The sequence below is a fragment of the Zophobas morio genome, unplaced genomic scaffold (assembly GCF_036711695.1).
Source record: "Zophobas morio isolate AGI-343-1 ecotype UQ-CSIRO unplaced genomic scaffold, CSIRO_AGI_Zmor_V1 ptg000004l, whole genome shotgun sequence".
Classification (NCBI taxonomy): domain Eukaryota; kingdom Metazoa; phylum Arthropoda; class Insecta; order Coleoptera; family Tenebrionidae; genus Zophobas; species Zophobas morio.
This window is the reverse complement of record NW_026972109.1, coordinates 14,574,308-14,597,325: the sequence shown is the minus strand read 5'-3', so window position 1 is coordinate 14,597,325 and position 23,018 is coordinate 14,574,308. Positions and strand designations below refer to the sequence as shown.

The window sequence follows — 23,018 nt, the reverse complement described above, 5'->3', positions numbered from 1 at the left end:
ACAATTTTTCAACACGGGAATGGAAATCAACCACTATACATCAATAAAATTTAATAATAAAAAAATAAAAATATCACAAATTATTTGAAAAACTGGGGGAACTCGTGCGAGATCTCCCGCACTAATTTTTGGTCATATTTACTTAAATCACTTTCTTCACAGAAGATCCGAGTGAAACATTTAAGAATATCGTCGATTCTGTGTCGGTGCTCGTCGTAGTTCGTGTTGCGCATCACCCTCCGACACAATTCAATATACTGCTGCCTTCTCTGTAAAAACAAAATTGAACCAACCCTACGCCAAACGCACCGACGCTACCTTGTCCCCCGGCGACAAATCCGAGATGTTTCGCACCACGATATCAATCAAAACTTTAATATCGTTCGTGTAGAAAAGATCCGCCGTGGTTTTTCTGCTCAACAAGTCCACGAACAACTTGAGCAGGGAATGTGGAGGTGCGGGTTCGTGTTCGAAAATCCGCACAGGATCATCTGGAACCTAATAATAACTCCCTGGATTTGGCTATGTCTTGTACTCACGTTCGCGATTAAGCAATAGAAGAATCTTCTCGGTGAACGTTTTCGCAACGTCTCGTTCTTCCAAAGCGTTCAGAACCGGATTTTCCGAACTTTCGCTAAATTGCAAATTAAAAGAAATTATACAGTTGAGGAATAAATCCGGGATTTGTTCGTCGATGTCCGTATCAGGAGGATACTCGATGTTGTTCAATAAAAAAGACAGAAAGTTCCCTCCTAGCAACTCTACAAAGGATTTTATTAATAGTCGCTTTTATCGGTTAAATCGTTCGCATGGAAATTAATTACCGTGATGCGTAATCGGCATCGGTTCTCCCATCGAAAATATCATCGTTAACAGTATTGACGAGTAGTTTAATTTGGGAATGTTGCGAGCGTTCGCCATCATGTCCCTGAAATAAAACACCCCACGTTGCCACATTACCAATGGTACAATTACCACAAGCAACAATATAAGTTCTATTTTAACAAAACAATAAAACACAACGCCAACGATAAAAAATTGAGTTATTTCAAGTTCCTGGCGTCTAACCCCGACAGGTTGATCCGATTTATTATATTAAGTGCAATGCGACTGCAGCCGCCATTAAAATATTCATGACCTAAATGATTGGCGCTTTTAAAAAGCGCGTTGTTTGTTTTGGAAATGTTTCGACTTTTTTGCTGGCTTTTGCAATAGACTGAAACTTGGCATAGGCGGTAAATGCAGAAATAATTGTCGCTGGAACAACGACTATCAAAAATTGCGTAAATCGCGAGATGCGCTAATCAAAACATGTTTATGGCGCTCTGGCGCACCCACGCGCCGCGATTTTCCCCGAAGAAATATTGTTTTGTCCGATTTCGAAATTGGAGGAGATCGAGAGGCAGATAAAACAAATGCCAAAGAAAATTTAGTGCTAGTTATTTTAGAAACGGTGGATTTTTTCACACGGGCTGTTAAGATTAACATGTGTTTTAATATTTTACGTGCGTTTGGAGTGAGTGGTGTTTTGGCGCGCTCACCAATGAATGGCCCTTCAGTTTAATGGGGATCATATGTCGAGATAATGCTATTGTTTTGAAAGGACGAAAAACATTGTGGAATGATCATTAGTTACGAGCTGCCCAAAAGCCAAAACATGTTCCACATCTATTCGGGAATTATTTATTTTCCTTATAATTAAATTTATTGTCTGTAATTTTCAGCAAGCAAGCACTTAAAATATAAAATATCTCGGTTTATTTTCGACATTCTAAGTACAGTTGCTGTTTTCCGCTCGACATGCATTCAAAGCATTTTTTCATTTTGACATTGAAAAAGCGGTTCTGTTTTTTTTCCATCGTTATTATGTCGGTGATAAGAATCATACATTTGTTAGTGTGTTGAAATTTTTTTATAGAACAATAACCTTGGTCCCTTTACGTAAGGTCAAACATATGATCAGAGTATATTCTTGCACATATTCGAGCAATTTAGTTTTATATTTGAAGTGTAGGTATTCATTCTTTTATAATTTAGACGATTTTACAATTTCTTTTAAATCTAGTTTTACAAATATTTTTAAATTAATAAACCAATCTTTCCACTAAGAGTATTTAGAGTCAGATAACTGTGCCAACAATCAAAGAGTAATTTTTGATTCCATTAAAAAAAGCATGTGACGAAATAGTTCAAAAGATTCAAAATGTTTATAAATTTTTATTTCAAAATTTTTCGAAAAACTCTCCAAATACGTTTGTAATAATACGTACCATTTACGATATCAAAAAAAATTGGTCGAAGTTATGTCGACAGAACTTCGCTTGCCCCCGAAACGCAGTCCTATAAAATCCGCTTCTTTGAAAAATTATATTTTGATTTGAATTTTTCAATTCTTCAATTTTTATTTTTTTTTGTTTCTTCAGTTTTTCGATTTGCAATTTTTAGACTTTTCGAGTTTAAATTTTTCAGTTTTTTAATTTTCCAACTTTTGAATTTTTTATTTTTAGATTTTGCAAGTTTTAATTTTTCAATTATTCGATTTTTTAATCTTTTGATTTTCCAATTTTTAGATTTTCTAATTATTCATTTCTTCAAATCTTCGTTTCGCAATTTTTCGGTTTGGTATTTCATTTTCTTTATTTTTACAAATCTTCGATTTACACTTTTTTGATTCATAATTTTTCAATTTTCTGTTTTCAGTTTTTCGATTTGCAATTTTCGTTTCGGTTTTTTATGTCCTTTGTTTTTTCAATTTTTCGGTTTTTTGTTGTTTTTATTTTATAATGTTTCTTTTTCCCAATGTGACGTTTTTCAATTTTTAGATTTTTCAACTTTTATATTTTTTAATTTTTAATTTTTTCAATTCTGGATTTTCCAGTATTTCGATTTTTCAAAATTTCAATTTCTTCAACTTTTGATTTGTAATTGTTCTAGTTTTCACTTTAAATATGTAATAATAATCATAATTTTTAAAAATTTTCACTTTTTCAATATCATGATTTTACAATTTTTCCATTTTTCAATTTTTCGATTTTTAACTTTTCAAATTTTGTTATTTATTTTTCGATTTGACAATTTTTGGGTTTTCCAATTTTTCTCTTTCTCGATTTTTTCTTATGTCCAATTTTTAGATTCATTAAATTTTTTCGATTTTTAAGTTTCTCGATTTTTGGTTTTAATATATGTATCAATTTTTCGTTTGTTCAATTCTTCGACTTGCAATTTTTCTTTTTTTCAGTTTTTCCATTTTTTCCATGTTTCAACTTTTCGAATAAAAAAAAATTGATAAATTGTACAATTGAAAAATCAAAAATCAAAAAACGGAAAAGTATAAAATGAAAACTTTGAAAAATCTAAAAACTGGAAATCAAGAACTAGAAAAATTGAAGACACGAAAATTTTAAAAATCCAAAAAGGACAAAATCAAAAAATGAAACATTGTAAAATCGAAATATTGAAAATTTAAGAAACCGGAAAATCGGATAATTAAGAATTCCAAAAACTGCAAAATTGAAAAACTTTAAAATTGGAAAATTGAATTTTTGGTTTTTAATTCTGTGATTTGCAATTTTTCGGTTTTTCAAATTCTAGATCTTTTAATATTTCGTTTTTTCAAATTTCAGATTTTTCAGTTTCTGAATTTTAAAATTTTCCTTTTCTCAATTTTTGATTTGCCATTTTTGCAGTTTTTACAGATAATACTTATAATTTAAAAAAATTTCACTTTTTCAATTTTATGATTTTTGATTTTTCTATTTCTCGCTATTTAATTTTTCAATTTTTCGATCTTTCGATAATACAACTTTTGGGTTTTCCAATTTTTCCATTACATTTTTTTGCTCTTTTCCAGTTTTTCGATTAATTAGTTTTTTTAATTTTTCAATGTATCAATTTTTCGTTTTTTCATTTCTTCGTTTTGCAATTTTTCGATTTCTCAATTTTTCCACTTTTCGAATAAAAAAATCGAAAAATTGTACAATTGAAAAATCGAAAAATTGGAAATCAAGAATTTGAAAAATTGAAGAAACGAAAAATTCAAAAATCGAAAGATTAAAAATTGAGAAACTTGCAAATCGAAAAATCGGATAATCGGAAATCCAAAAACTGCAAAATTGAAAAATTAAAAAATTGGAAAATCGAGGAATTGAACAAAGATTGAAAATTTGAAAAATTGAATAAATAAAAAATATAAAATCGAAACAAACATTGAAAGAACGAAAAATTGTGGTATAAAATTGGAAAAATGAAAATTAAAAAAATCGGGAAAATGAAAATTGAGAAACTGAAAAATCGAAAAATGAAAAATTGTAAAATCGGATCATGACTTAAAATTTTTCAATTTCACGATTTTTTAATTTTTCCATTTACAATTGGATTTTTTAAGTTCTTGACTTATTCGATTTTTCAATTACTCGATTTTTACTTCTTCAAAATCTCGATATTTAACTTTTCAAATTTAATTATATCTTATATTTAATTTTACAATTTTGACGATTATACCGTTTTTCGATTTTACAATTTTTGGGTTTTCCAATTTTTCTCTTTCTCGTTTTTCGTTCTTTCCAATTTCTAGATTCATTTGATTTTTTCGATTTTTAAGTTTCCCGATTTTTCAATTTTTCATTTCTTCAGTTCTGCGATTTGCAATTTTTCCTTTTTTCAGTTTTTCGATTTTTAATTTTTTCAGATATTTTAGTTTTCCGATTTTTCAATTTTTCCATGTTTCAACTTTTCGAATCAAAACAGAAAAATTGAAAAATCAAAAATGAAAAAATCAAAAAATTAAACATTGCAAAACCGAAATATTGAAAATTAAAGAAAGCGCCAAAAAAAAACGGATAATTGAGAAATCCAAAATGTACAAAATCGAAAAATTTAAAAAGTCAAAAATCGAAAATTTTTGGAGTTTTTAATTCTGCGATTTGCAATTTTTCGGTTTTTCAACTTAACTAAGCTTCTAAATTTTTTGACTTTCCCTTTTTTTAATTTGAGATTTTTCAGTTTCTTAATTTTTAAATTTCTTGTTTTTTCAATTTTTGTAGTTTTCATTTTAAACAGGTTTTAGTCATAATTTACAAAATTTTTTAGATTTTCAGTTTTATGATTTTTGATTTTTCAATTCCACTTTTCGAATCAAAAAATCGAGAAACTGCAAAATTGTACAATTCAAAAAATCAAAAATGAAAAAACGAAAAAATATAAAATGACAACTTTGAAAAATCTAAAAATTGGAAATCAAGATTTTGAAAAATTGAAGAAACGAAAAATTCAAAAATCTAAAGATTGAGAAACTTAAAGATTGGAAAATCGGGTAATCAGAAATCCAAAAATTGCAAATTTGAAATTGGAAATCAAAGATTGAAAATTTGGAAAATTGTGATATAAAATTGAAAAAATGAAAACAAAAAATTGGGAAAATGAAAAATGGAAAATCAGGAACTTGAAAAATTGACAAAACGAAAAATGAAAAATTGTAATATCGAAAAATTGAAGAAACGAAAAATTGTGATATCAAAAACCCGTAAAATCGAAGAAAAAAGAAAAATTCCAATTTGGATAGAAGCAGTGTGATACTAATAATAACAACAGTACTGCTTGCCCAATTTTCTGGATTGGTGAATCGTGGAAATATCAAGTTTGCTCCGCCCCCTTGCAAAAATTAGCGACTTTAATTACCCGCAATCAACGAATAGCAGCTGCAGCTGTTTCAAATACGCGCTCTGATTGGTGAAAATTCTAACGCCAATTTTGTTCCGCCACTTGGCCCATAAAATATGAAAAAAAGGCGGAGCTTAAGTCCACCGCATTAACGAATTAATCGTCCAAATAATTATGTTCCATGTTAAATGATTAATTGGAATTTCCATTAAATCAAAACAAGAAAGTTTTGCTGAGTCATAACATTTGGCACCTATTTTATGAAGCAAATAACCTGGCAAGTTCTCCTGGTAGAATCGAATTCAGCATGATGCTGACGACTGTTTTGTCTAAGCTGCACAAAACCCCAAAAGTTTGTAACAATAGCTGGCGAATCGACCAGCGAATTTCCATCTGATAAAATTGTATCAGAGTAACAATGCAGTGGTACTGGTCTGAGGAAATCACATGTCTGGAAATACTAGCATCTGCGTTTGACTAAAAAACAAAAACACAATTAAACAACATTAAAACTACAAAAATCAACAAACCAGAATAGAAATCAGTTCTAGCAGATACTCTTTGATCACATCTTCGTCTTCGTGGAGCATCCAACTGCGTTGTTGCGAATCCTCCTTACAAGACGTTAACTCCGTAAAAATAATTTTCAAACGACTAGCATCATGTGTTTGATCGATTTGAACATCATCAACAACAAGGGAAGTTTGTACTTGAGACAATATAGTGCTGAGATATGGAAACACAGACGCCGGTAGAAGCTCGTGTAAGCCCTGGACTACCGTAACCACAGCCACTCGAGACATTTCATGAGACAACTGAGTATTAATTCTCACACTTTCGACTAGTTCATACACAGACTGATGGGTAATGGCTGGAGACGACGTGTCTGACTTTTTCCGGTCATTGTAAACCTCAGAACTGACCTCATCATGTATATTCTCAATGGACTTTCTCACTCTCTCTTTACTTGTCTTTTGAATTGGAGTAATCAACTCCTCCTTAACCTCATTCTTCAGTTCGGTTATCAACGACGAATGTGAACTAGGAGAAGATCTCAGACTTTGACCGTGCGTCTCTCTATCCGAGTTTTTGTAAGGTAATGTTTTATTATCATCGCCGTCACTGCCAATTCTACTAATTTCCGGTAACAGTTCGATTTGTCGTTTCACGTCTTTCAGTCTTGCGATCACCTCTTGCCGCTCACCATTACCCTCACCAGAAGCGCGTTTGTTCAGGTTATCAAGGCAATTGTCGAGGAATTGTAAGTAAAAAGAAGGGTTTACGGTAACAGTTTCTACATAGTTTGAAGGTATAAAACCCATTTCTCCATCTTCGTTGATCACTTCCCACCAGTTCTTATGCTTGGTATTCGTCTGGTGCAAAATAAAGTATTCATTTGTACGGAAACTAAGGGTCTTCGCGTACGTCGCTTTGAAATCATACAAACTGTGCAGCATATCTAGGGTTTCTGAATTGAAAAAAACGATATAATTAGGTCGTAGGTACGGAAAAAAACGGGATTTTGCTGGAACTCACCTGACAAAACTATGTTCTGTGTCATTTTGGAATTACGTAAAATCGGTGAGAGTGAAAGTAATAAACTTTATATAATTATTTGACAAATATAAATGTCACGCCTCTTTTTTGTTTATGTTGTTGATCACGTTCTGGGTGCGAGTTATGCACAGGTCGCAATCTGTCAAACCGAAGAAATTAATTTTCAATTATCGCTAAAATTAACAAACAGCTTTCCTGGGGTATTGTAAACTTAATCAAATTGATTGTTAGTCACAAATTTTGAGTTTATTTCATCAGTTCGTACTGCTTTGACAAAATATCAACTGTTTGGTGACATGATCTTGCGCAAAATGTGGTTGGCTACACTGCTGAGTGCAATTTTTCTGAAATTTGATTGTTGTGTTTTAGTGTGGTTTTAAAACGTAAATTTGGGTTTGTCATCGGATTGGGTGAGTGAAATTTGGTTTATATTGTTGATTTATTATACAAAGCGTTTATTTCATTACGGTGCGGCGTTTAAAAAAATGTGTAGCGGAGGTCAGTGTGGCGGTAATAATTTGAGGTTATGTGCACACTTTGTAATTTAAAAAAATGTTTTATTTGAAAAGAGTCGATGATAATTTTTCAAAACTATTAAAAACGTGATTTTTGTGGAATTAGAGTGATGTGTTTATAATGACGTTTTTAAAATTATGATTTGTTGCGTATATACAGGGTGTCTCAGAAATAAGTACATTAATTTTAATCAGTTATAGAGCTCATTGAACTCAACAACTTTTTTTAGTAGAGTTTTGTCAAGAACTTTTTAATTATCAAGTTAAAAATTGTTAAAGTTATATCCCAATTAAGGTTACCCGCCCATGGATCCTTAGTCACCCATGGACACTAATAATTATTATAATTAATAATGTATGGTCAAAAACAGTTACTAGGATACGTATTTTCCTAATCGTGTCAATGTGACAAACATTTAGAGAGAAATTGAAAATCCTGATCCCTAATGGCATACGGAATTTCATTGGCCCAAATGTGGGTGTTGAACACCTTCCCTCGTGTAACCGACTTCATCACTTGATGGTATAAGAGATACAAAATTTGCTTGTTCGTTTATTTTTCTATTAACCCACTTACAAAAGTTTTGCCTACGTGGTAAGTCTGTTAGTTTCAATAACTGAACTTTCTGGTCCTGAAAGGGGTACATTTGTTCTCTGAGTATCCTCCAAATACTATTCTCCGATACATCACACTAGACAGTGATACGTGCTAGTGCCCGGTCGAGCTTCGACACTCTTCAAAACAGCCTCTTCAGTATTAGCAATTCTATTACTACGTAACTTACCCCGATCCTGAGGTACAGGTTTAAAAGATCAGTACTCTCGAAAATGCTACAACGTTCTTAAAACTGCGTACATTTGGCAGACGACGATTTGGGAGGTTTTCTGAAAAAATTCGTTGGCCGCGAGTGCCGTTTCTCCGAGCTTCACCGTACGTTAAAACGATATCGGTGCATTCCAGATTTGAAAACAAAGCCATTTCAACACATTTCGTCTATAAATTAGAAATCTGTGCCACACAAACTTTAAAGAGACAACGTTTAATAAAAACATTGACATAAAAGTGATTGTCAGTGTCAAAACGGTTGCTACGGTACCTTCTTCATTGTTGTAGTGCTGCTATTATTTAAGTTATTATTTAAGGTGAACATAGACGGCTCGTGAATATATGGGTGGGAAAATTCGAAATTCAACTTGAGTTTTCGAAAAAATGCTAGATAAAAAAGTTGTTCCGTTTCACGAGTTCTGTTACTGGTTAAAATTAATGTACTTATTTCTGAGACACCCTGTATGTGTAATCGTGGAGGTAGGTCGAATATACACAGTGTCCCATTTATTTGATTCCTGCAGACATATAAATTAAAACTGTTTAGATTGGCGTCACAATTTTGTGATTGTAATCGAGTCTAGTTTTATGTTTTCTCGACCTTTCATGACCCCTACAGTACGAAGTCTGCCTGTCTGTACGTCTGTCCGTCTGTCCTTCTGGCTGTCTGTCAAATTTTGTATTTATGTTAGGAATATCATGTAGATGGTAAAACGCTAACCACTAATACGATAACGTCACTTCAAAATTGTACATATATCCCTTAAGAAACTAAAGGGCGGGTAGGTGGGGCCAGCACTTGCTAAGGTAAAACTGATTTTGGCAAATGACATCCTCTAAGAAAATAAAGGGCGGGTGGGTGTTTGGGGTTGGTACCTATCAAGATGAGACTGATTTTGGCAAATGAACAATAACAAGGCAAACATTTGCATTCGCGGTTCGTTGGGTCAATTATAAATATTGATCTCACTCAGAGTGTAGAGAGTACATGGAGATTTTCTTTGAATGGGAGTGAAATAAACTTCTATAAAATTCGGTCAAAGCAGACAGAGTCAAATACAACCACTGGGAACTGCAATAATAATGATATATTGTTTTTATAATAATTTGATAAAATTCCAAAAAATGAGAGAACGGGTGGGTGGGCGGGGCTTAGTTTAACTTTTCCCCACAAAATCTTTTATAAGCAAGCAATAGCCCCGCCCACCCACGCCTCTTCATTCGTTGTTATTTGCTATAACATATAACACCCGCCCTCTATTTACTTAGGAGGTATGTAATTTGCCACAATCAGTCTTATATTAGTACGTTTTAGCCCGCCGACCCACCCTTTTTTCTTCTTAGAAGATATGTGATTTACCAAAATCAATTTTATCTTAACAAATACTAGCCCCGCCCACCCGCCCTCTATTTTCTTAGGGGATATGTAATTTACCACAAACAATCCAATCTTAGCAAATTTTAGCACTTGCTAAGATAAGACTGATTTTGGCAAATGACATCATCTAAGAAAGTAAAGGGCGGGTGGGCGGAGCTACTATTTGCTAAGATAAGGCGGATTCTGGCAGATGTCATATACTCTAATAAAATAAAGGGTGGGTGGGCGGGGCTAGTACTTGCTTAGGTAGACTGATTTTGGCAAATAATATATCCCCTAAGAAACTAAAGGGTGGGTGGGCGGGGGCAGCACTTGTTAAGATAAAACTGATTTTGGCAATGGGTTTTAAAATGTATAAAATAACATCGCAATACACCTGTAGTTTATGACGCCATGTTGAGTTTTTACCCGAAACGTCCAGATTTTCGGAAAAAAAATCAAAATTATAGAACATTTTGCAATTTAATTTTGAATCTGCAAAACCGAATGATTTGAAATCTAGCAGATGTTTTAAAGTTATGATAAGCATGATAAATTTTTAATCAAAATACTGGGTGTCTCGAAAATGGCAGATTAACTCCCCACTACGCTCTTAACAATCAACTGGCGAGTCTGGGAAAAATAATAAAAACTTTTCGCCTCACATTTTGGTGGAGTTATAATGATTTTAAAATTGGTTCTTTTGCTGCGTTTAACAAGTAAACAACACATTTATTATCACAATAACTAGTAATAAAACTTTTAGTTAATATTTCCCTGGCCCATGACCATGTTGAATTACCATTTCAGTTAGAATGTACAAAGATATGGTTGTGGTGTTTTTGTAATAATTTGATAAAATTCCATTTGACATTTGACAATAATGTTTGCTTGATATAAAGCGAAGGTACAAATCAGCAAAAATCGAGTAAGCAGTTAAAAATGTTTGACGTATCTACAATTGTCAAAGTTTTCAAAATCCTACGTTCAAACTGTTCGCAGTAAATTTTAGGTTCCCTGGTGTTTTATTTTCGGAGAAACTTAAAGGAATCTGGTGTTTTGTTGCTGAATGAACCCCAAAAATCATTTGACCTTTTAGTGTTTTATTTTTTATTACGAATTTGAAAAAATCAGCGTTATCTGAGCAAGTTTTAGCTCCGCCCACCCGCCCTCTCTTTTCTTAGAGGGTATCTTATTGGCCAAAATCAGTCTTATCTTAGCAGCTACTAGCCCCGCCCACCCACCCTCTCTTTTCTTGGAAGATATGTCATTTGCCAAAATCAGTTTTATCTTAGCTAGTACTTGTTAAGACAAGACTGATTGTGGCAAATTACTTAACCTCTAAGAAAATAGAGGGCGGGAGGGGCTAGTACTCGTTAACGTAAGACTAATTTTGGTAAATAACATACCCCCTAAGAAAATAAAGGGTGGTTGGGCAGTGGTAAAATTGCTAAGATGGGACTGAAAAATATTAAGAGTCGTCACTGGAATGAAGAAGGGGTGGACGGGTGGGGCTACTGCTTGCTCATAAAACTAGAAAAAAATTAAACTTGCCCTCACCCGCCGACCCATTTTCCCATTTTCTTTCTTCTGAAATAAAAAATAAATCTCATAGCACATAGTGTAAGACAAAAATTGCGATTAGCACTTTTTTCTTTTTTCAACAGCCTACGTTCTGTTAGTTCCTATTTCTACTCTACAGAAGAACATATAATGAACTCCGCCCACCCACCCGCCTCCATTTCAGTGATTCATTTTATCTAGTCCGAATGAAAGGTGGATTTTAAGTCAACAGAGATAAAATCGTTTGATTGAGAGCAGCGTGTGTGGGCGGGGCTAGTACCGCTAAGATAAGACTGATTTTGGTAAATGACACTCTTCAAAAATTAAAGAGTATGTGGCGCTAGTATTCGTTAAGATAAGACTGATTGTGCCAAATGATATACCTTCTAAGAAAACAGAGGGTGGGTGGGCGGGGCTAGAACTTGCTAAGATAGAACTAAACAATATTAAGGGCCGGTTGCATAAACGCAAATCAAATTTAATCTCTGATTAAGAACAATTGTAACTATGATAATAACAATCGTTACTATGGAGTTAATCAGAGATTAAATTTGATTTGCGTTTATGCAACCGGCCCTAAGAGTAGTGGAAAGATGAAACGGTGGGTGGGCGCGGTAACGGTTTAGTTGGTTATGCTTTAATGGATTTTTCTTTTATTGGTTTTGTTTTTGTTTATAATTTATAAATGTCTTATTACATGTTTTTTAATGACTACTGGTTGTTACGGTTATTGTCCTAAAAAAAAAAATAAAAGGTGGATTTCAGTCACCATCATGTCACCATCGTTACTAAGAAATCAGAAAGTAAGCTGGAGGTATTCATGCATTAGTGCGTGGAGTGTTGCCAATTTTACTTTATAAAATTACGTTTTTTTGTTATCTACATCATAAAGAATTTTAAAAAATTTTTTTTTGGAACTCCCGAAATCCCTGTATATGACGTATTGAAGAGTTAATTCGCCATTTTCCAGACACCCGATATACATATTTGCCTATCCCCTCCAAGAAAGTGATGACGTCAGCTGAAAATTTTGCCGAATCTATCTAAAATGTCCGAAATATGATGAGTCTATACTTGTGATTTATAATTCCATTCATATTTTTTGGATTTGGTTAAACAGGGTGACTCGAAAAAAAATTAATGAATGCGTAAATTTATTTTATAGACTGAATTAGGAACTGCAAAACAGTGCTTTGAAATCTTGGAGATGTTTTAAAGTTATCACAAGCATGGTAAATTTTTGATCAAAATATTTTTCTCACCTCACCTAAAAAGTTGATGACGTCACCTCAAAATATTGCCGAATAAATCCTATCTAAAATGTGCAAAATATGACTAGTCTATACTTGTAATTTATCATTGCATTATATTTTTTGGATTTGCTTATACAGGGTGATTAAAAAAAATAATGAATCAGTCAATTTATTTTATTGAATAAATTAAGAATTACAAAACTGAATATTTTCAAGTTTTAAAGTTATTGTAGGCATGGTAAATTGTTAATCAAAATGGATCTGTTTATTCGCCCCAAAAATTGATGACGTCATCTCAAAATTTTGCCGAATAAATTGTACCTAAAATATGCAAAATATGATGAGTTTTTACTTATGACTTATCATTGCACTCATATTCTTTAGATTTGCTTAAACAGGTGGCTCAAAAAATTTAATGAATGAGCCAATTTATTTTACTGATTAGATCAGAAACGGCTCACTCCATTTTCCCAGCAAATTTTTGAAATACAATGCTGTTATTTTTAGTATTACATTGCACCAATCCAAGTTGATATACGTGTCCTTGCAAAAATGTTGATGACGTCATCACAAAATTGTGTAAAGAAAAAACTCACTTCAGAAATGTCATTGTACTTCAAGAGCGACGGAAGTTCTGTCGAAACAACTTTTGATCATTTTTTTCTATTTTGTTTACCTGATTTGATTGACTGATAAAAGCTGAATCCATACAGTTTACACTGAAATTTTTTTGAAACAGTTAAAAGTAAGTTAATGACCTGTTAAGATGTCAGTATGAGAGGTTACCTTTGTCAATCTTTGAATTTAAAGTGGGTTTTATAAACTTGTTGTTGACGTTAAAGTTCTCGTTGCAGTTGCTGTTCCCACCCATACTCAACAACATGTTCTTAATTTCTTGTAAAGAAGTAAGTATTTTGCAGTTAAACTTCGCCCCCTTGGTTCACGGCGAAAAAAAATCATCACAATTGAGATAGGGCGGGTGGGCGGGCTTACATTTTGCCTTTTTGTTTTAATATGTGTAGACTTCTTTAACATGAAACTTAAAACATGTTAAAGCCCCACCCATCCGTTTCGATCTCAATCGTGATGAATTTTTCATTCGTTGTCAGACTGAAGGGCGGAGCGTAATTGCAAAATCGATATTCCCCTATATTAAACGTCGAGAACTATCTTCAACAATGCATAAGTACTGGCAGAAAGCTACAGTGTAGAAAATGATGACATCTTTTTAAAATATGAGGGTTTCGGTGAAATGGCTTAATATTAGTGGACCTCATTATCTCTATCAAAATTTGATTTTCGTGGAATTAGTGCTGCCAACCAGAAAAATGCCCCCCGTACTTTTGGGGAGTTTCCCTCAAGCTGGCAGAATTACTCACTACCGTAATTTCATTTCATCTCGAACGTGAACGGATGATGTAAACGACGCATACCTTCGCTGCGTATTTATCTTACAATGGCAACATCAACGCCGAACAGCAACTTCAGCGGCAAGTTTATAAATCGACCTTAAGTCTTCCCCCCAAAATAATTATCTATCATATTTTTGTTTCTTTTATTGGTTACAATTGTGAGTACATTTTGTTACAAAGTAACTTTATATTATACGTTTGAGACAATGATGAGTTGTATATAAATTAAAAGGCACTAAATTTTACTACTAAATAATAATACAGACAATAAAGTATAACTGAGTTATAGATATATTATAGCACCTCATTATTTATTGTGGCTCCTCTCCAATTAAAACCAAAAGACATTTTTGATAATCACCAGACGTATCCTCCTGCAACATATAAGTATTACGAAAACAAAACCACCTTGCGATTTAATAACTTACAACAATATCGGTAGCCAAAGTCGCTGTATATAGTGTTTCATATTCCTTTTTAATATCAGCCATATCAATTTCGCTCCTTGTCACAACAAGTCTCATCAAATCTCTATCGCTTGTTCCAAGTCCTGCCATAGTTGCATGAAGCTGCTCAGCGAAAAATTTAGCCGGATTTTTCACATCACCCACAATAGCCAAAAGTCCAGTTTTAACATCTCCAGAGAAAAAGTCATCAATGGCATCTTCGATACTCTTTCCGGCCACATTTTGATACTCATTGAAAATCAACTGCAACTGAGCGTAGCTTCTGTGGCAGAACACATCGTGGTAGACATTCCAGCGAGTGTCACTCGTAGCGTTGTACATAGAGTTAGCATCAGTAAGAGCTGCTTCTTGATCAGGATGCTGATATTCGTCTCTTTCAGTACGACAAAGAGAGAGCAAGAGATCTCTGTATTCACCGCTAGTATCGTCAATTACAGCATCTTCAAGCTTCACGGCATATTCTATAAAATAAAATTAAGAATATGTACGTGGTTCACTACCTACGACTTACGTTGATGATACGAACGACGGACCGCCAAAATTTCGGCATTGCTTAAAGTGCACAGTATTTCAGTCAAGTCATTCTCGTCAGTACCAGCACCAACCATAGCATAATTCAGCTCTGAAGCGTAGTACTGATCGAGAGGTGTCATCATCGCCACGATCAAACTTTCGAAATCTCCACTAAGCTTGCTCATCAGATCTTCAATAAGATCCGCATCGTGTAGGGTTCGGTATTCGTTGACGATCTCCAAACGTTGGGCCAGAGAGCGCTTGGCCAAAATGTTGATGATCGTTGCTACGTCGGTTGTATCAGCATGAAGGGCTTGGTACAAATCTTCGGCGTCTTCACGTACAAGGAAGAACCTTGAAGGGAAGACAGTTGGGGCGTTGCCTGGGTGGAAAGTCTACAAAATTGTATGAGTTATTAGAGGAAATTAAGCGGACGGTTTATTTATTTAGTACACACCTTTTTACAACGGCAAGTTCCGTACATACTCATCTTGGTCTGCAAATAGGAAAAATTGATTAGTTGGTTTATCGTTTCTTGGTCGATTCTGTTGTGAGAACAACTCGTTTCGGCGCTTTTTATATAGGTGCGATACAAAAAAAAAATAGTGTCAAAGACCCGCCGGTGAATTTATTTGTATTAAAAATACATTTCCTACTTAATTTATTTTTATCAGTTGATTTATTGTTTTTTTGTTAGTTTAATAATGTGCATTAAAATCTTATCGGGTAAAGATTTACACTAAATCTGTTTACTGACCAAATTTGACTTGAGTCATGTGTTTTTCTTTGTTATGAAAAGTTTTTGTCACGAGTTTGAGTAATTATTGTGACTCATGTGTAAATCTGGAGAAATGGAGTTTTTGAAAATTTTTAGGTACTGCATACAACAGTTAGACTTTTTTGAAATAATCATTATAACAAATAACAAAAAGAATTGAAAAAGTGTTTATAAAATTCCCAGGCTTTGAGACTAACTTTGGATATTTTTTTTTTCAAAATATTAGAACAAAAGTATTTATTAAATTTTCCATTACTTTAGCGGTGAAGATGACAATAAATCATGTTGATAAGCTGTTCCTTACCTTTTTTTTTAAGAAAATAGCCCTTACCTGAGAAATTTACATTATTTAAATTTTTGTGTTAATTTTTACTAGGGCAGTTTTTTTATCGTCATTATCAAATTGGTTATTAAGCATTTGCCACTTATTAGAAGTGACAGTTTAAGATAAATTGAAGTACTTACCGCGATAACACGTCACACAATTATAGTTTTTCTTTAAGTTACACTGCTCTGCTATCGTTGAACTGACTTAATACGGATAGTTTGGCGTCTTTTAAACAAAACTTTATCTTTAGGTAATACCGTCATTCTCCTAAGGGTGTGCGTGATTTTGAAAACACTTAACAAATTCTAGAAAGGATGATTTATTGGGAACATCGACTTGTTGAAATAAGGTGATCTAATTTATTTATAAATAGGAAGGTTAACAAACGTTATTCAAGTGAAATATAAATACATCCCGGAAATATGTAAATCACATTGTTTTTACCTGACCTGATGCATGCTGGGGAGTACCCTCCTTAAAACGAAAATTAGGCTTTCTTTGTGAGTGAAAGACTTCAATAGGGGGTATTCTAGTGGAATGTGAGGACGAGAGAACGTGGGAGTGGCTAGGACTAAGGATTGTCGTTATGGACCTATTGTTAGAGTTTTTCACCGGTCACGGAGCCTCAAGTGGCACACCTAATTTAAAAAGAAAAACGCCCTAAGATTTCCATAAGACTATTAATTTCTGTTAAATAATGTTTATTATCTATTTATTCCGGAACAAACATCCGACCTGACAATGAGTCAAAGGAAGTGACATTGCAAGAGGTGTCAGGTAGAAAATACTGACGCGTTTTCGCAGTATTATTTTATTATTTATCTACGTATAAATAACAAACCGAATATCACGTAAATTATGAGAACAGTGATATTGATGATGAATAAGGCTCGGATAATACCCATTCACGATCTTTATATAGTAAAGTAGGCTTTGATATTTTTTCTTAAAGTTGGATAAACTGATTTGATGATCTAGTTTTTTGTCTGTCAGTAGTCTGATTGACATTTGCTTTGAGCTGGATAGCCACTTTTCTACTTCATTTATTAGATCAGAATTTATTAGACGCAATTTTTTAACCAAGCAAACAAATGTTTTATTTTTGTCAGCATAGATAATTTGTCATTGTGACAGATTCACAGATCATTGCGACATTATTTAAAAAGAAAGTGCCTAAAATAGTTTTGCTGCAACAAAAAATTGCAATAAAAAGATGTTTTTTGCGGTTTCGAAAAGACAAGCCCGATCTTTCTTTTGAAGAGGTAACTATGAGGGTCTCGAATATATTTACTGTAATGTAAAAATACGCTGCAAAATATTTTTTAATTTTTTTTCTCATACGTGGGAACATCAACTACGGCGAAAATTTTATCAACAGGGGCCAAAATTTAAAAACATCAGTATCTGGCAAGCGAAAACCAACGGATTTATTTGCAAATTATATGTTTCGGAAAGACCTGCAACGACAAATTTGGCAACTTAATGAAAAAAACGAATATTTCACTGTAGATACACTTTTGGCATTTTATAGGGAACAGTTGTAATTTAAAGAGGGGCGAACCACATTATACAAAATTCTTAAGTCAATGGGCTATAAACACAGGGAAGTAAATGGTCGCAAAATTATATGTGAACAAAAACATGTCGTTGCAGCCAAAATTACTTTTTTGAGAATATATTTACAGTTTCTAAGTTCTTGTGAAAATTTGACTTTCGTGTATTTGGATGAAACATGGATCTATCAAAATGGTTCGTCCATTCGTCGCTGGGTGCACGATACTGATCTAAAAAGCAATCCCACCAAAATTAAAAGTGAAGGATAAAGGTTTACTATTCTCCACGCGAGTGGTTCAACGGGGTTCTTGGATGGTTGTGACAATTTTTTAAATTCAAAAAATTACGATAGAGACTATTATAAAACGATGGACGGGACAATTTTTCGAAATTGGGTGGTTAATCAGCTCATTCCTGCCTTGGCAAAGTTGAACCAAAAATGTGTTTTAGACAGTGCACCGTATTATTCGGTTCAGTTGGATAAACCACCCACTTTTTCTAGTAAAAAATGTGAAATGCAAGAATGGCTCTTTAAACATAGTGTTGAATTTGACAAAAAAATTTCGAAGAAACAGTTGTGGGATTTAATTAAACCCTTCAGAAACAATAGAAAAAAAAAAAGATATTTACTAGACAAGACATTAAGAGAAAGTGGCCATGAAGTTCTTAGATTACCTCCGTACCATTGTCAATATAAACCAATTAAAATGGCGTGGGCATTTTGTAAGAACTACAGGGTCATTATAAAATATTGTAGTCGAAGAAGGCCATGATTTTGGTGACATTTTGTGCCGCCTTTTTCAGTTTTGTGGAAAGGATTACACTAATATTGGAATTTTTATTTTTTACGCCACATTAGTTGACATTAGCGGCTGCACTGTTTCAACGCTTCATCAAATTCTGTCAGATGTCAATAATTTTTTCGTTTGTACTGGTACGTTTTCCCTCACTTTGTGCGTGAATTGACTTGTCTTGTTTTCATTTTTGCTGTCTTCCCCTTTGTTAGAACTTTAATAAGTGTCTCAAAAAACAGTTTTTATCAAAACTACAGATCATTGTGGAATAATCTCAGGTAATGAACACAGAGGAATAACTATGGTCAGTGTTACAAATGATTTTTTTAGTTCTTTGGCGCAATCATCATGCCTATTACCGTAATGGGGTGTTAAATGAGGATGGGGATGGAGTGTACTCTGTGGAGGCGTCTAAAAACGAGTATCTAGTGAAATGTTCTGTTGTCATTGATGAAGAATCTTTGAAGACGCTATACGGCGAATTATGGCCAGATTTAACGACACTGGTAGCATTTCTAAGTGAAAACCGACGGGGAGACCTCAAGTTAGTGAAGACGTTGTTGAAGATTTAAGGATGAGAATGGAACAAAGTCCGAATAAAGCTTTGTCAAAAATCTTTACTGTCCGGAGTACCATACAGCCCATGTCAGAAAATCGTAAAAGAGAAGTTACATATGCATCCATACAAGATTTTGTTGGTTCAGGAGCTGCAACCAGCTGATTTTCCTTGCCGCGTTGGGTATTGTAGTTGGTTTCAAGCTGACATGGACGATAACGGGATTCTCGATTTATCGTTCTTTTCTGATGAAGCCTGGTTTCATCTGTTAGGCTATTATGTCAACTGACAGAACTTCAGAATTTGGTGTATAGAAAATACACACGCTTTTGAAGAAACACCATCACACGCAATGAAGGTTGGTGTGTGGTTAGCTGTTTCCAGACGACGATTCATAGGCCTGATACTTTTTCAAGTAAATGAATGTGATCAATAAACAAAATTAGATGTAGAAAGTGTATGTAGGTACTGCAATAAAGTTTTTTATTTTCAGTAACTTTCATTTTTCTTTCGGTGTTAGTTGCATTCTCTTAATTTAAAACTTACTTCAACTTACTGTTTAGTAATAATTGTAATTTTACTATTAGGAAAGTTAAAAGTCTTTATTAAACATTCTGTTGTTTCAAGAGATCTCATAATCATCTACAGAACTCTTAACACTATGCTCCTGAAATTTTATTAGTTTTTTCATCTTTTTTGTTATAGAAATTTTGAAAAATCTTGATATTAGGATGGCCATGTGGGCGTGTTTTGGGTAGAACCTCTTTGACATTCCTGTTATGCAGATCTGGCATGTTTCAGATATCTAGAAACTGTAAAGCTGAAGGTAATGTTTGGACATAGCAGTTTTCACCTATTGTAGGGATGAAGATCAAGGCTTTGAGTTGTGTTTTTTCAAGAGAAAAGCACCGGTCACAAACCATGTCTGCACCAATATTTTGACGATTCCTTACAATTTACAAACAGAACTTTCGCGGGATCACAACTTTGGCAAAATTATTTACTGCAAAAACTCATTAGGTACTCATAGTGTTCGTTAACTGTGATAAGACTTGCTCTGCCATTGTCCATTACGTGATTTTTCACAATTTTTACCTTCAGGGTACCTATAAAAATGTAATTTTTTAAATAATTACCGTGTTCATTGGTTTCGACAAACTTAACCTCACTTTTTGGATTTCATTATTTGAAAAATTATTGCTTCTTTGCAAAACAGACCAGATGATTTATTCTGTTCAACTCCAATCGACTTTCCAAGGTGTAATTCATGACAAAGCCCTTAAACGTTTTTCTGACAATTTACAATTTTTGAAACTGAAATGTATTGCAGTGGCGTTCACAAATGCTCGATAACACTGCAACCCTTAATGCTCTGGCCTGGCGTCTTTTCGTGTCTATTTAAAATGAAATTAAACCGCGAACCGGGCATTTCAATTTTTGACACATCTGACAGATTTGTTTGGACGTTCGTGACATTTCAAAACAGTTCAAATCATTTTGGTGATTAGCGGCACGAGAAAAATTTCATTTGTTTTTCATAGGTGAGTTGACTACAATATTTTATAATGACCCTGTATATTACAACAAGCATATAAATTCTCAATCTTCATTAAAAAATAGTGTGGAGAATTTATGGCTTGAGGCGCTTTCTAAATGTACTCCAAACATGTGGCAAAATTTTTGTAAACATTGTGAAAAGCTTATTTTGGCAGATTGGAAAAAAATATGGGAAATCTTTCGTACGAATCTATACCTCCTTTAATTATTTCGCTAGGTGAATCTGATTCAGAATCTGTATTTGAAAATGACGGTGATGATACAGATTTTCATAGCGAAATAATGGAAGTGGAGTGAATTGTAGCTTGTCGGGGGGTGATATTTTTACGCATTTTTCGTTCTAAATTTACCAAGGTAGTATGTGAAAAACTACCTGACGTACAACAAAATAAGTATAGTTTTAGTTAAATCATCCACGTTGTTACTTTGCACCAAATTTTAAGCATTTTCATTTTTTTTTTGTAACTCTTCATGGACCTGGAGAAGGCGTATAGTAACGTTCTTATTAATAAGCGCGTGGAAGTACTTAGTAAAAGCAAATAAAGAGCACTTACGTAAGCATTAGTAATAGCTATATAGATAAATCATTCAATTTAAGGCCGGAAAAATGTTTCAGAAGAGCTAAACCCATCAAAGCACTAGAGTAAGGTTGTCTTTTACCAACCCTTTTAGTAATCTTAGAAAAGTGACAAAAGTAGTTGGAAGATATGTAAATAGGCTGTTCACAAAGGTCGAAATTTCCATTTCTAAGAAGAGTGGGCGAGCAGAACGAACTGATGATTGAAAATTAAAGATGAGATGCTAAATGTGGCATGCGACAATAGTCGTATGTAGAACCCCCATTCATATAAAAACAATGTTTAAGTGAAATTTTAGTGTTTGTTCCTTACATATGAAATAAACACTTACAAAAAGCCGAATAACTGTTTTAAATAGCGTAAAGTTTTATGCTTTCTAAGAAATGGATACCGTTAACTTGGTCATTGTCACTTGAAAACTGAAAGTATCGCCAACAATGTTTATATATCTGGCATATTTTTTAACCTTTAATTTAATAATACATAACCTAACGAAAAAAGTTCAGGGAAATTTTATTCTTCTGCATTGAATACCAGCAAACTCACTAGATTTTCATGGCCAACCCTACTATATAAAGATCGTGAACGGATAATATGCAAAATGCATATTTTTGCATATTCTTCATATTCAACTATTTTTTTTTGCATTTATTGCAATCTTAAGTACATTTTTATGCATATTTGAAAATTTTTGCTCTATTTTTCGTGGTAATTGGTCAAAGTCTCAATTTTAATACAATGTTAATACAGTTGCTTATTGGAAGTATGCAGGTAAATAAATACCGACCTTTTCTAGTAATGCGGACGGGTTTTTCCAAGACTTCATTTATGAGCACCCCCAATTAGGCGTATTACCGGAATTCTTTATTTAAGGGCCTCTAAGCCGGATGTTGTAAATTATACATGTTTTAAGTTTCTAGTTGCGAAAAGAAGCCTATGTATATTAAGAAAAAACAGGCAAAATATAAGCCCCACCCACCCGCCCTGTCTTAATTCTGATGATTTTTTTATTCGTCGTAAGCCGAGGGGTGGAGCTTAATTGTAAAATCCTTATTGTTCTAGGAGAAATTATCAAATGAAATAATTTCTCAAGTAATCGTGTTATAGAAAGAAAAGTAAATGTATTAATTAAAAAAAAAAACAAAAAAAAAAAAAGAGAAGATGAATGTTTCATTCATTGTCAGAGCGAGGGGCGGAGCATAATTGGAAAATCGATATTTCCTTACAAAAATTTCCCATTTTAAAACGTTTTTTAAGTTTCTAAGAAAAAAAAAATCATTACAATGGAGATGGGGTGGGTGGGCGGGGTTTATATTTTGATTTTTTGTCGTAACATACATAGTATTTTTTGAACAACACGATGTTTTTATTTTCTTGTAAAGAAATAAGTATTTTGCAGTTAAGTTACGCCCCCTTGCTTCACGGCGAATAAAAAAAATCATCACAATTGAGATAGGGCGGGTGGGCGGGCTTACATTTTGCCTTCATGTTTTAATATGTGTAGGCTTCTTTTCGCAACATGAAACTTAAAACATGTTTAAAATCGAAAATTGGTATAAGGAAATATCGATTTTGCAATTAGGCTCCGCCCTAGCATGCAAAATACATATTTCCTTTCAAAAATGTACCATATTAATCATGTTTTACGTTTCTTGTTGTGAAAAGATGGCTCTGTATATTAATAAAAAAAGGGAAATATATGCCCCACCCACCCTCCCTGTCTCAATTCTGATGATTTTTTTATTCGTCGTA

The 23,018-nt window shown here is 33.5% G+C and overlaps 3 protein-coding genes across 3 annotated transcripts in view; 1 reads left to right on the top strand and 2 right to left on the bottom strand.

Annotated features, from left to right (window-relative positions):
* Positions 1 to 34: 34 nt before the first annotated feature.
* Positions 35 to 7,457, bottom strand: LOC135142397 (NCK-interacting protein with SH3 domain). Its single transcript, XM_064074114.1, has 7 exons — positions 7,195 to 7,457; positions 6,189 to 7,126; positions 5,933 to 6,135; positions 825 to 928; positions 540 to 761; positions 319 to 491; positions 35 to 269 (listed from the first exon to the last, which is right to left on the bottom strand). Exons 1-7 carry the CDS (start codon positions 7,217 to 7,219, stop codon positions 81 to 83), a joined length of 1,854 nt encoding a protein of 617 aa, XP_063930184.1. The 5' UTR covers positions 7,220 to 7,457; the 3' UTR covers positions 35 to 80.
* Positions 7,458 to 7,544: 87 nt separating this feature from the next.
* The window catches only part of LOC135142408 (origin recognition complex subunit 5-like), a 174,918-nt gene continuing 159,444 nt past the window's right edge, over positions 7,545 to 23,018 (top strand). The window contains exon 1 of the mRNA XM_064074128.1: positions 7,545 to 7,625. The gene's annotated coding sequence lies outside the window, so the exon portion shown is untranslated. The remainder of the gene's footprint in view (positions 7,626 to 23,018) is intronic.
* Positions 14,271 to 16,459, bottom strand: LOC135142386 (annexin B11-like). Its single transcript, XM_064074090.1, has 5 exons — positions 16,365 to 16,459; positions 15,579 to 15,617; positions 15,120 to 15,516; positions 14,570 to 15,069; positions 14,271 to 14,515 (listed from the first exon to the last, which is right to left on the bottom strand). The coding sequence occupies exons 2-5, from the start codon at positions 15,609 to 15,611 to the stop codon at positions 14,453 to 14,455; spliced, it is 993 nt and encodes a 330-aa protein (XP_063930160.1). The 5' UTR covers positions 15,612 to 15,617; positions 16,365 to 16,459; the 3' UTR covers positions 14,271 to 14,452.

Coding starts and splice junctions, on each gene's coding strand:
- LOC135142386 (XM_064074090.1), bottom strand. CDS start 15,611: ATGAGTATGTACGGAACTTGCCGTTGTAAAAAG. Junction 15,070..15,119: donor CCGTCGTTCGTATCATCAAC/GTAAGTCGTAGG, acceptor TTTATTTTATAG/AATATGCCGTGAAGCTTGAA. Junction 14,516..14,569: donor CTTTGGCTACCGATATTGTT/GTAAGTTATTAA, acceptor TATATGTTGCAG/GAGGATACGTCTGGTGATTA.
- LOC135142397 (XM_064074114.1), bottom strand. CDS start 7,219: ATGACACAGAACATAGTTTTGTCAG. Junction 929..5,932: donor CTACCAGGAGAACTTGCCAG/GTTATTTGCTTC, acceptor GTTTTATTTCAG/GGACATGATGGCGAACGCTC. Junction 270..318: donor ATTTGTCGCCGGGGGACAAG/GTAGCGTCGGTG, acceptor TTGTTTTTACAG/AGAAGGCAGCAGTATATTGA.